This window comes from Tupaia chinensis, unplaced genomic scaffold, assembly GCF_000334495.1.
Source record: "Tupaia chinensis unplaced genomic scaffold, TupChi_1.0 Scaffold145652_1, whole genome shotgun sequence".
NCBI lineage: Eukaryota > Metazoa > Chordata > Mammalia > Scandentia > Tupaiidae > Tupaia > Tupaia belangeri.
The window spans coordinates 18277-31226 of record NW_006205509.1 but is presented as its reverse complement, the minus strand read 5'-3'; the positions used below and the strand labels follow the sequence as shown (position 1 = coordinate 31226).

Below are 12950 nucleotides of genomic sequence, written 5' to 3'. Positions count from 1 at the left end.
ACATGCGCCCGGCGTGAGTTTTAAGCCACCGGGTCCGGGACATGAACACGGTCGACTACGTGGGAGTCCAGCGACATAGCCATTACGCTAACTGCTGGTTCCCGGGATTGGTTGGATTTTGAATGACAGTAAAGAATTAGCTAGAAAGAATCCTCTAGGTCATCTGGGCTTCATTGTTCTTAGGAGTTACACCACAGACATGTTCAGATCTATTGGTAGCTGCTACAACTTAATTTGAGTTAAGTATTTCTTGCATATACATACTCTCTGTTCTCTTTCTCTCTCCCTCCGCCCTTTCCTGTCTCTCTCTCTCTCTCTCTCTCTCTCTCACACACACACACACACACACATACACACACATACACACAGAGTTTAATTTTATTTATTCATTCACTTATTTTAATTTGACCAGAGACAGAGAGAGAGAGAGAGAGAGAAAGGGAAAGTGAGAAAGCAAGCCACCAGATCCAGGACTTGAACGTGGTCGGCCATGTGGGAGTGTCCACCCTTAACAACCATGCCACCTGCTAGTCCCAATCCTGATATGCTGTTAAACCATTATAGTATTCTTCGTTCTCATTCCAAAAACACATAGCAAAAGGATCTTTTATCTGGTTAGGCCTTATAGCCGATTGTGTTCTATAGTACACATCCAAGATGATTCTGTGGTCTTTCTGGTCTCCACGTCTGTGGGTTAGTGACATATTGAAAGTTTACTGCAGTAAGGTACATCCTTGTTCAGCCCAGTGAAATACTGGTAGTCTCACAATGGAGCATTTCCGAGGCTCTCCAAGAAATCTGCTGAATGACTCTGAAAGGTGCCTGTGGTTGATGTGCTGTGTGACTGGCAGACACAGGGCCTTGGCCATCTAGCAGAGTTGAAGGCCAGTTAACAGTATCATATAGATACAGAGCTTTGTTTTACTAACTAGAGTTAATTAATGAGAAATACAACTTGGTATTTTTTTGTCGTTGACATTGGTGGAAGTGTTTTCCTTGTAGAGTTCTGTTTCTCTTTTTATTTTTAATTGCCAGAGGGCACATGCACTCATCAGAGAGAGAGGTGTGGGGTGGGGGAAGCACCCTCCAATGGAGCATGGCCACATTATAATCCTTTTTCCTCCGTTTCTCCATCCCACCTGGATTTTGGGCACACACATGCATGCATCCAGTGTATTTCTCAAGCCACCAGGCCGAGACTCAAACTGCAGTCAGTCAAATGGAATCCAGCTCCCCATGCACAGCACTTAATTGCTACACTGCAGGACTGGTTCTAGACCACTGATGTCTGTCCAGATATGTTTTGCATCTATAAAATGTCAGTAAGACCATGTCATCAGTGATTGGGAGAAAAAAATGAGAACCTGTACAGAAGTTTCTGGAATAGTTAAAAGTACCCTATGAATCTTAGGAACTGTACTAGTGGGATTCAGTAGATTTTCAAATGTTTGAATATTTGGATAGAGCCTTTGAACCTGAGAATAAATGGATAGGAAAAAAGTAAAACTGACTAGCTTTGAGATATAGAGTTTGACTTTTTGTGGTTAGAATGTAAGGCTTTTCCCACAGCATAGACATTGAGTTCAGTTTTGTTTATACAAAGACATGGTGACAGATTTTTTTTTAAAGTTTTTTCTTTTGATCTGTTTATTTTTTATTTATTTAATTTTATTTATTATATTATTCTTCAGTTTGACCAGAGAAAGCGAGAGAGAGACAACAAACTGCCAGGTTAGGGGCTCGGACTATGGTCGGCCATATGGGAGTCCAGCGCCCCAACCCACTATACCACCTGCCAACCCTAAGAGAGATGTTTTTAAGGGAAGATGGGACTAGTCTTCTGCAAATTGAATAACCTTGCCACTTCTGCCTTTTCCAGAAGAGAAACTGTTAATAATAAGAGGAACCTTAGAGATAATTCAATCTAACCCTCACATTTTACAGAGGAAATCAAAGTCCAGGGAAGGCTCTCTGACTTATACAGCCTTTACATTATTTAGAATATTGATGTAATGATTCTTTTAGTTTCTTTCACGAGAGAGCACATACCTGACAGTGAAAGAGAGAAACAGGGCTCTCAGCAGGATCTCATCACACCACAGTCTCCTTCCCCCAGCCTTTCAGCTAATCGGGATCTTGGGTACATGCATGTCCTGCATGTTTGGGGTTGCCTCAGGACCCAAGCCGATAGCTGCCTCCTGGCTTCCAGTGCTTCAGATCAGTAGTCTACTGCCTGTGCCACTGGGGCTGGATTCTTTCATGTCCTTTGTAATGAAAGGATGTCGTTCCCAGTTACCCATCACATTTATGTGTCTCATCTTGTATCTTCTTCAGCCTGGGAGAACTTCTCAGGTTCTCCTTGACTTTCATGACCATAACACTTCAGTTATTTTGTGGAATTAGCTCAGTTTGGATTTGTCCAATTTCCTCATTGATTAGACTCAGGTTATGCCTCTGGATAGGAGTCACACAGCAAGGCTGACTTGTCATTGTTACCCACCACGTGGCATGCAGTTTCCATCGTTCCCATTACTGGTGATGTTCACTGCTCACTTGTTAACAGGAGGCATCTGCCGAGCATCTCCCTGTAACATTACTCTTGTCCTATTATAATTAGTTTTTGTGAGGAATACACTACTTTCCTGTTTATTCAACTTTCCATTTATTCCCTTAGTTACATCAGTATGGACTCATGGTTCTCAATTTTATTCATTGAACTATAATCCATTACTATGATTTAGTCTGAATTGAAACTGTTCCTGATTTGACCAGTGGGAGGAGCTCCTTCAAGCTGACTTCTGTCTCCTTGTGACATGCCCTCATCATTTCCTTGATCTCCGGTGCCCCAAGATATTCCAGGCTAATTTTGTATTTTTCCTATCCCAGGCCTGGAATCAGCTATTTCTTAAAAAGTCTTGATCCTTTTCATGGAAAAAGGTATTTAGATATCAAGATCCGGGATCTAGTTAGGCACTTACTGCCGGAGTGCCCATCAGCCCTCTTGGTGCAGGACCAGCTGTTCATATCCAGCAAGCTGTGTACATTGCAGCCTGCAGGCTGATGCTGTCACTTCCATTCTAATCTTGCTTCAGGTGATTCACCCTATCTGTATTTGTAGCTCCTTCACCAGCAAAAGGAAGTCTGGGTGCCACTATCTTTGATGTACCTAAACACCACTGTGGCCTCTTAAAATGTGGATCACCTCCTCACCCTGTTGAGACTGTAACCTCTCAACACGTGCATGTCCTCCCTCCCTCCAGCATCTGCAATGACGTATTCTCTGCGGGTACCTCCTCACACTTGTCCAGCCGACACTCCACACCAGATGCCCCTCACATCTGTTTCCCCTACCTCACTTGGACTCCGATGCCTCACAGTGACCCTTTCCCTGCATGAACACCCTCAACACACCAGGCTTTCCTCCAGCATGGAAGCTCTCTTCTCCCTGCTTGGATTCTGACACCCCACACCAACCAGCCCCTCCCTACCTTGCTAAGGCTGTCACCTGTGCGTGAGCACTGACCTCCGCAACCAACACACACCCCGATGCTGTCCTTCCATGTGAAAGCTCTCCTTGCTCTGCTCAGTGCTAACTCCCTAGCCAGGCCACATCCTCCTCAGCCTGCCGAACTCTCACCTCCCTCCCGGAGATACCACACTGGGAGGGGCCCCCCTCAGCCCACTCAGACTGACATCCCACATTCAGGGAGTCCATCTGCAGCCCACTCAGAATCTGCACTCCAGGCCGGGCGTTTTTCTCCTGGGAATGCCATCTTCACCTGTGTAAGCTCTAATTTCTCTCCTAGGTTCCTCAGCCCTACAATGTGAACAGCCCTTCTATCCTGCTTGGTCCTCAGCACCTGTGCAGAGTGGCCATCCTACCCAAACTCTCCCTATCCCACCTCTGACAGCCTCCACTGGATTGCCCCCCCACGTTGAGACCCCCTTCCTTGGCTTCCGCATACATTCTAACAGCCCACACCAGCCCCATCAAGGTCTAAAGACCATGTCACACTCCTGCATAGGTGCCTTACTGCCAACTTGGGTTCTAACACTTGGCACCAGGCCTCCCTCCATGGGGATGCCCACCTAAGAGCTTTAGGCCCAGATCATTCAGAGGAAGGGGTGTGGAAAAGGGGAAAGGGCTTAACCTGACATGTAAGTTTAATTTCTGAGATTTTAAACAAAACAGGAGGAAAGTTGCTTTCTTCCTTCACCAAATACACATGAATATTATCATTTCTTAACTATTGCTTCACTATTTTCAGGCAAAGGAATTCTTTTGAGATTTTTCTTTTTATTTTTCTATCTGTGTCCCCTTAGCCCCATTCATACCTTCTTTTAAATACTTACCACGTGGTCTGTGAGTGTTTGTGCCTGTCTCCTCCTGGTTGGGTAATTGTTCCAACTTGTGCAGGTCTGGGGTATGGGTGGCTCCTGGGACTTGTAATTTTTCGTTTTAAAATTGGAACAGTCCTGTACAGACACCCCGAGTTGACCATCCTAACTGCAGACAAAGGCCGAAGGACTTTCACTGTGAAAACCAGGGATGTCTCAGGCAAACCAGGATGTCATCCTACCTCCTAGTGACTGAGTTCCTGAGGAGCCATTCTTTCCCTTTGTTTTTTCTTACGTAATTATTTCTTTTCTTTGATTTATTATTATTATTTTTTAACTTGACCAGAGAGAACAGAAGAGATAGAGAGGAAAAGTGAGAAAGCAAGCTGCCAGGTCCATGACTCAAACCGCAGTTGGCCATGTGGGAGTCCAGCATCTCAATCGCCATGTCACCTGCCAGCCCAGAGCCATTAATTTCATGGTTAAGTGTTCTTGTTGATTTGTTTTGTTTGTGTCTCCATATAGTACACATAATAGAGCTTTCCCTCCCACTGAATTGTATTAACTTTGGGGAAGGATCTACTATAGAGCAGTAGGTATTTAGTCCCCTCTGAGGCTAGAGAGGAGCATGCCAACTCCAAGCCACTCCCACTTGGGCCTAAACTTTGTCTACAGGTGCAATTATGTCAGAAGGAGGTTTGCCACTTCTCCCTGACCCTTTTCAAGCCTGAGTGACCCCTAATTGAAATTAGGGGACCAGCAGGTGGCATGGTGGTTAAGGCGCTGGACACTTCCATATGGCTGACCATGATTCAAGTCCCAGACCTGGCAGCTTGCTTTCTCACTTCCCCTCTCTCTCTCTCTGGTCAAATGAAAATAAAATAGATGAATAAATAAAATAATTCTTTAAAAGGAAAAAAAGAAATACTCTAATCTTAGCATATGGGGACATGGTAGGCCCCACTTGACGATTTGGCATTACAGGTTCAGGCTTGTCTTGCCTGAGGTCTTATCCAAACTAGAAAGACACGTTGAGTGTGCATTTGGAATATTCTATTAAAACAGTGGTTCTTGGCCTAGTACCATGGGCTGGTGGTTAAGGCGACTGGATCCCACATGGTTGACGCATGATTTGATTGTTGGACCCAGTGGATTGAGAAGCACACCAGGCACATGTTCATGCATGTCCAAAATCCCAAAAGGAAGGAGAGATGGAGGAGAAGGGATTGTGGTATGACCATTCCTCCCTTTGTCTCTCTCTGGTGAGCACATATACCCTCTAACAAGTTTTTTAAAAAATGTTAAAAATAAAAGTGTTTCACAATCATTATTTAATTTCCCTTTACATTCTTAAAAATAGAGAGCTCTGGGCTAGCAGGTGGTGTGGTGGTTAAGGCACTGGATTCCCACATGGCCGACTGCGGTTAGTCATGTATCTGGCAGCTTGAAAATCACAACAAATGAAACATTTTTTAAAAAATAGAGAGCTTTGGGATTAGCAGATGGCATAATGGTTACATCAGTGGACTCCTATGTAGTCAACAATGGTTCGAGTCCCAGACCCGGCAGCTTAAAACTCAGAGTGGGCACGTGTGCATGCATACCCAAAAAATCTCAAGAGGAGAATGGAAGAGAAAGGATTGCGGTGTGACTATCTCCCCTGGGGTGTGATTTTTTTTTTTTTTTTCTTCTGTCTTTCTCTGTCTCCCTGGCAAGCACATGCTCTCTATAGCAAAAAAAAAAAAAAAAAAAAACAGAAAAAAAGAAAAGAAAGAAAGAAAGAGAGAGAGACTTCTTATTTATAGTGGCTGTGTCTACTTTACCATATTTGAAATTTAAACCAAAAATTAAATATTCACATATTTATTTAAAGATCACAGTAGCATCCCCATTATATATTAGTTTTATAGAGGAAAATTATATTTTCAAAGAAAAAAATAGAAAATGGCATTGACATTTTTACACAACTCTTCATGTCTGGCTTAATGAAAGATAGGTATGGTCTCATGTTTGCTTCTGCATTCACTCTGTTGTGATACATTGTTTTGGTTTAAGTATTAGAAGAAAAGCTGGTCTCACACAGATACGTTGTTGGAAAAAGGAGGACCTTATGCTCCCTGAAAGGGCCTTAGGGATCAACTACACTCTGAGAATTGCTACATGAGAACATAAATACTACATGACATTTATATGCAATTACTGAAACACTGCTTATAATTCTTTTTTCTCGAGAAGCATATCACAGTGCAAAGAAGAGTGGTGGCAGCAGGGGGGTAACCTTGAATCCCCCTCTCAGTTTTTTTTAAGAAGTAATTCCTTCACACAACACATGGTTACAAATATATCTTGACACACAGACTGATGGTGGCTGACCTCTGTCACAGACAAATTCCTATCAGACTCTCAGGCCATCCATCCCAGTGACAGGCAACACCACATAACCATGTTATCGGTGACTCCCCCTTACAAACCAGATTTCTCATGGTATAGATACTCCAGTGCCAGTCAGCTGCGTGTTCACCAGGGGCCAATGGGATAGCAAACCGAGTCTCTACTTAGTGTACATTAAGTAGGCTGGCACTTCTGTGTGGAGAAACCTATGACCAGTTTATGCTAGGAGTAACACGTACGACAGGATGCGATGAGCTGTCCCTAACTTCCTCTGATCTCACTCAGGGATGTTCTGTCTGAGGATGCTTAACTCACACTATGAACTCTGAGTTTGCTTAACTGAATGAATCTCTTTTGGGAATTTTTTTTTTAATTTTAGAATACCACATCTACAGTTTGGAAAGATAGACACCAAACACTTATAGCCATTTATCTATTAAAAAAAAAAAAAAAGGGGAGGGAGGGAGGGTGGAAGCACTCCCCATGGGGCATGATCATGCCACAATCCCCTCTCCATTTCTCCACCTTTTCAGGGCTTTGGGCATGCATGCACATTTGCCCATCATGTTTTTCTTTTCTTTATTTTTTAAAATTATTTTTTTAATTCCATTTCATTTATCATCATTATTTTTTAACTCAAACAGAGAGAGGCAGAGGGAGAGAGGGAAAGTAAGAAAGCAAACCACCAGATCTGGGACCTGAACCATTGTCTGCCATGTGAGAGTCCAGAGCCCCAACTGCCACACCACCTACCAGCCCCATCACATCTCATTTTTCAAGCTACTGGGTCCAAGATATGAACTGCGCCATGGACCATGTGGAATCTGACTCTCTTAACCACCAGGTCATGGAACCAGTCCCACTCCTCCATTGTTATGTATTTCCATCAGGTGCCTTTGTTTCCGTATTGCCGTACCTCGATTCAGTGTATTCCTAAACAGCATCTATAATCTTAGCATCTTTTATATTTTTAATTTTTTCTTCAGACTAAATATTAAGTTTCTTTTAACTCTTCAATATAACTACTATTTGGTAACTATTTAGTAGTTATAAATACTAATTTTTATGACAGTTTTAAATCTATTGCATAAAAAGTTCACTCCTCTAAAAACATAGTATTCAATAAGGGTGTATTGTTGTGTGGTTAGCCTAGAAGGAGGTATCAGTCTCCTCAAAACTGACGTTGGTGGAGTTTGCCTTTCGTACCTCACATCACCTAATTAAGACTTTTATTGAGAAACAAAAAGTGCTCTGTCAGGCAGCATGTTTGCTTCTGCATTCACTCTGTTGTGATACATTGTTTTGGTTTAAGTATTAGAAGAAAAGCTGGTCTCACACAGATACGTTGTTGGAAAAAGGAGGACCTTATGCTCCCTGAAAGGGCCTTAGGGATCAACTACACTCTGAGAATTGCTACATGAGAACATAAATACTACATGACATTTATATGCAATTACTGAAACACTGCTTATAATTCTTTTTTCTCGAGAAGCATATCACAGTGCAAAGAAGAGTGGTGGCAGCAGGGGGGTAACCTTGAATCCCCCTCTCAGTTTTTTTTAAGAAGTAATTCCTTCACACAACACATGGTTACAAATATATCTTGACACACAGACTGATGGTGGCTGACCTCTGTCACAGACAAATTCCTATCAGACTCTCAGGCCATCCATCCCAGTGACAGGCAACACCACATAACCATGTTATCGGTGACTCCCCCTTACAAACCAGATTTCTCATGGTATAGATACTCCAGTGCCAGTCAGCTGCGTGTTCACCAGGGGCCAATGGGATAGCAAACCGAGTCTCTACTTAGTGTACATTAAGTAGGCTGGCACTTCTGTGTGGAGAAACCTATGACCAGTTTATGCTAGGAGTAACACGTACGACAGGATGCGATGAGCTGTCCCTAACTTCCTCTGATCTCACTCAGGGATGTTCTGTCTGAGGATGCTTAACTCACACTATGAACTCTGAGTTTGCTTAACTGAATGAATCTCTTTTGGGAATTTTTTTTTTAATTTTAGAATACCACATCTACAGTTTGGAAAGATAGACACCAAACACTTATAGCCATTTATCTATTAAAAAAAAAAAAAAGGGGGAGGGAGGGAGGGTGGAAGCACTCCCCATGGGGCATGATCATGCCACAATCCCCTCTCCATTTCTCCACCTTTTCAGGGCTTTGGGCATGCATGCACATTTGCCCATCATGTTTTTCTTTTCTTTATTTTTTAAAATTATTTTTTTAATTCCATTTCATTTATCATCATTATTTTTTAACTCAAACAGAGAGAGGCAGAGGGAGAGAGGGAAAGTAAGAAAGCAAACCACCAGATCTGGGACCTGAACCATTGTCTGCCATGTGAGAGTCCAGAGCCCCAACTGCCACACCACCTACCAGCCCCATCACATCTCATTTTTCAAGCTACTGGGTCCAAGATATGAACTGCGCCATGGACCATGTGGAATCTGACTCTCTTAACCACCAGGTCATGGAACCAGTCCCACTCCTCCATTGTTATGTATTTCCATCAGGTGCCTTTGTTTCCGTATTGCCGTACCTCAATTTAGTGTTTTCCTAAATTTCCATCAGGTGCCTTTGTTTCCGTATTGCCGTACCTCGATTCAGTGTATTCCTAAACAGCATCTATAATCTTAGCATCTTTTATATTTTTAATTTTTTCTTCAGACTAAATATTAAGTTTCTTTTAACTCTTCAATATAACTACTATTTGGTAACTATTTAGTAGTTATAAATACTAATTTTTATGACAGTTTTAAATCTATTGCATAAAAAGTTCACTCCTCTAAAAACATAGTATTCAATAAGGGTGTATTGTTGTGTGGTTAGCCTGGAAGGAGGTATCAGTCTCCTCAAAACTGACGTTGGTGGAGTTTGCCTTTCGTACCTCACATCACCTAATTAAGACTTTTATTGAGAAACAAAAAGTGCTCTGTCAGGCAGAAAAGCAGGAGGCAGGTTTCACAGGAAGAGGCCATTTTTGCCCTCAATACCCTACAAATTTAAAACTCCGATTATATATCATCGATTATCATATGGAAAAAAATCAAGAAAGCATTAAAATCTCTTTAACAGTAAGAAAAATTTTGAGAATATATTTATCTACAGAATTTATCTACAGGGGGAACCAGCAGTTAGCGTAATGGCTATGTCGCTGGACTCCCACGTAGTCGACCGCGGTTCACACCCCGGACACGGTGGCTTAAAACTCACGCCGGGCACGTGTGCATGCATGCCCAAGATCCCGAGAGGAGAATGGAGGAGAAGGGATTGTGGCGTGACCATCCCCCCGGGGGGTGATTTCTCGCTGTCTGTCTCTCTGTCTCTCTCTGTCTGTCTGGCGAGTGCACGCGCCCTATAGTGAAAAACCTCTCCAAAAAAAAAGAAAAAAGAAAAAGAATTTTATACAGGCAGGGGGACCAGCAGGTGGCATGGTGGTTAAGATGCTGGACATTCCCACATGGCCAACCATGGTTCAAGTCCCAGACCTGGTGGCTTGCTTTCTCACTTCCTCTCTCTCTCTGGTCAAATTAAAATAAATGAACGAATAAATAAAATTTTATTAAAAAGGGATTTTATATATAAAGAATTTCACAAGTTAGGAAAATCGTGTATCATGTTGTGTATTATGACAAGAGTCATAATAAGTGAAAAATAAGACCCAAGAAAAAAATCAGGCCCAGGTTTTATAGCTCTGTGAAAGCAAATGTGTATTTGGGAAGAAAACAGAAAGGGAATACGTAATAATGATAATTGTATACAAGTAGTGAGATGAAGGTATTTATCCGATATTTTGCACACTTTTAGTAATACTCTTTTTTCTTAATTGCCAGAGTGTGCATACACTTACAGAGGGAGAGAAAGTATCCCTGATGGAGTGTGGTCACACCACAATCCTTTTTCCTCTATTTCTTTATTGCATCCAGAGTTCGGGCACACATGAATATGTGCTGGCACGTTTTTCAAGATGCCGAGACCGGGACTTGAACTACAGTTGGCCATGTGGGATCCAGCTCCCTATGCATAGAGCTTAGTCATTGTGTCGTGGAGCCATCCCTGGCAATACTCTGCTGCTACTGTTATTTCAGATAAGAAACTGCAGTGTATATCTAGGTTTGTTAAGATATATACTATCAAATCAGGACTAATACTGTATTTTTCTTTTCTAGTTATAACACAATACATGATTTTCTTTTTCTTTTTAAGCAAACTTACCTAGCATACATATTCAAATGATGGCTGACGTTTTAAAAGGAGTCACCTTGTGTGATATTGACATTGCTTAGACTGCACTCTTTCTTTTTTTTCTTTTTCTTTTCTTTTTTTTTTTTTGGAGAGGTTTTTGCTATAGGGCACATGCGCTCAGCAGAAAGACAGAGAGATAGAAAGCGAGAAATCACCCCCCCAGGGGGGATGGCCATGCCACAATCCCTTCTCCTCTGTTCTCCTCTTGGGATCTTGGACACGCACACACACGCGCCTGGCATGAGTTTTAAGCCACCGGGTCCAGGACGCGAACCGCGGTTGACTACGTGGGAGTCCAGCGACATAGCCATTACACTAACTGCTGGTCCCCTAAACTACACTCTCGAACAGTGTGGATCGAGTGAGTGATTTTTACCACAAACATGGGAACATTGGGGCTAGGGACGTCATTGAAGAGGAAAATGTTTTCCTGCATCTTGTAAGGTGCTCATATATATCTGGGCGTCGATGTCTCAGATGCAGAATTTAACTAAGCCTGGCTTTTGAGGCTTCTGTACATGTTGTATTCAAAGATAATGATAAAGATATTCTAATACTTTTTTATCCCCATCTCCCCAATTCTAGGTTTTCACGGGAATTTTCACAGCAGAAATGTTTCTGAAACTCATAGCCATGGATCCCTACTATTATTTCCAAGAAGGCTGGAACATTTTTGATGGATTTATTGTCTCCCTCAGTTTAATGGAACTGAGTCTAGCAGATGTGGAGGGGCTCTCGGTGCTGCGATCTTTCCGATTGGTATTCCATATTTCTCCAATTTCTTTTAACATTTCCTATCTTGCAGCTACTAGAAAGGGTTTTGTATAAGCTATTTGATGATATTTTTTTAATTCCTTAGCTGTATTCTATGCCCAATTTAATTTGGCTATTTACTTGGCTTAGCTACTAAAGTCTTGAAAATATTCTAAATACCTAGTACCTAATGTTCTATATACCTAAATACCTAATTGTAGGATGTTCCTTGGAAAATAATGCTTAATCTAAAAGATGAAGAAGGACTCCCAAGCAAGGGTCATTCTGAGATCTATGTTGAGTTTGCTAGTAAACTTTTTTTTTATCTGGACATCTCCCTGAAATAAGAATTTCTCCTTGTTCAAAGATGACTTTCCTCATTTCTTCTATCATAGTGACCCGTTCCAGAAAATGAGGATATAACTGTTTTTTAAAGAGGTTTTTGCTATAGGGCTCATGCACTCGCCAGAAAGACAGAGAGAGACAGAGAGATAGCGAGAAATCACCCCCCAGGGGGGATGGCCCACGCCACAATCCCATCTCCTCCATTCTCCTCTCAGGATCTTGGGCATGCACACACACACCCCTGGCGTGAGTTTTAAGCCACCGGGTCCAGGACTCAAACTGTGGTCGACTACCTGGGAGTCGAGCGAGATAGCCATTATGCTAACTGCTGGTCCCAGGATATAACATTTTTTGAAATGACTTGTCAAATATTATCTCTATTTTCCATATCATTAGCTAAGAAAGATTTTTATTTTATTAGTGTTTTTGAAGAAGTTCATGTTTAAATTACTAAAGTGACTCTGAAAGAAGACTTAGTGATATCTTCAGAATAGCTGCCCATAAACATAGGCACAAGTGATGATCTGATAAGTCCCTTGAGAAATGAGTTACCTTGAGGGTATCCCAATTTAACAAAGCTCACTGTTTTCCTGACTTAAAACTAGCTTAAGTTTATCCCTCCCTATTGAGAAAATACTTAAGGACTGGCAACTGAAAGGACATAAGGTTTTTGTTTTTTTTTCATGTACAGGAGATCTAAGAAAGAGAATCAGAATAGACTGAAACAGAAATCTCAATGAGTCCAAGTCACATGTAATACTCCCGAGTTTCTGAAACCTCTACTTACTACTCTTTGGATAGGATCTAGCCCACAGTAGACTTTTTACAAGTAGCTGTTATTATCTAAAGGGAA

The 12950-nt window shown here is 41.9% G+C and overlaps 1 protein-coding gene across 1 annotated transcript in view; it reads left to right on the top strand.

Annotated features, from left to right (window-relative positions):
• The window catches only part of LOC102471851 (sodium channel protein type 8 subunit alpha), an 80434-nt gene that overhangs the window by 52048 nt on the left and 15436 nt on the right, over positions 1–12950 (top strand). Inside the window, 1 exon segment of the mRNA XM_027768137.1 lies at positions 11585–11758. Coding sequence (XP_027623938.1) covers positions 11585–11758 — 174 coding nt within the window.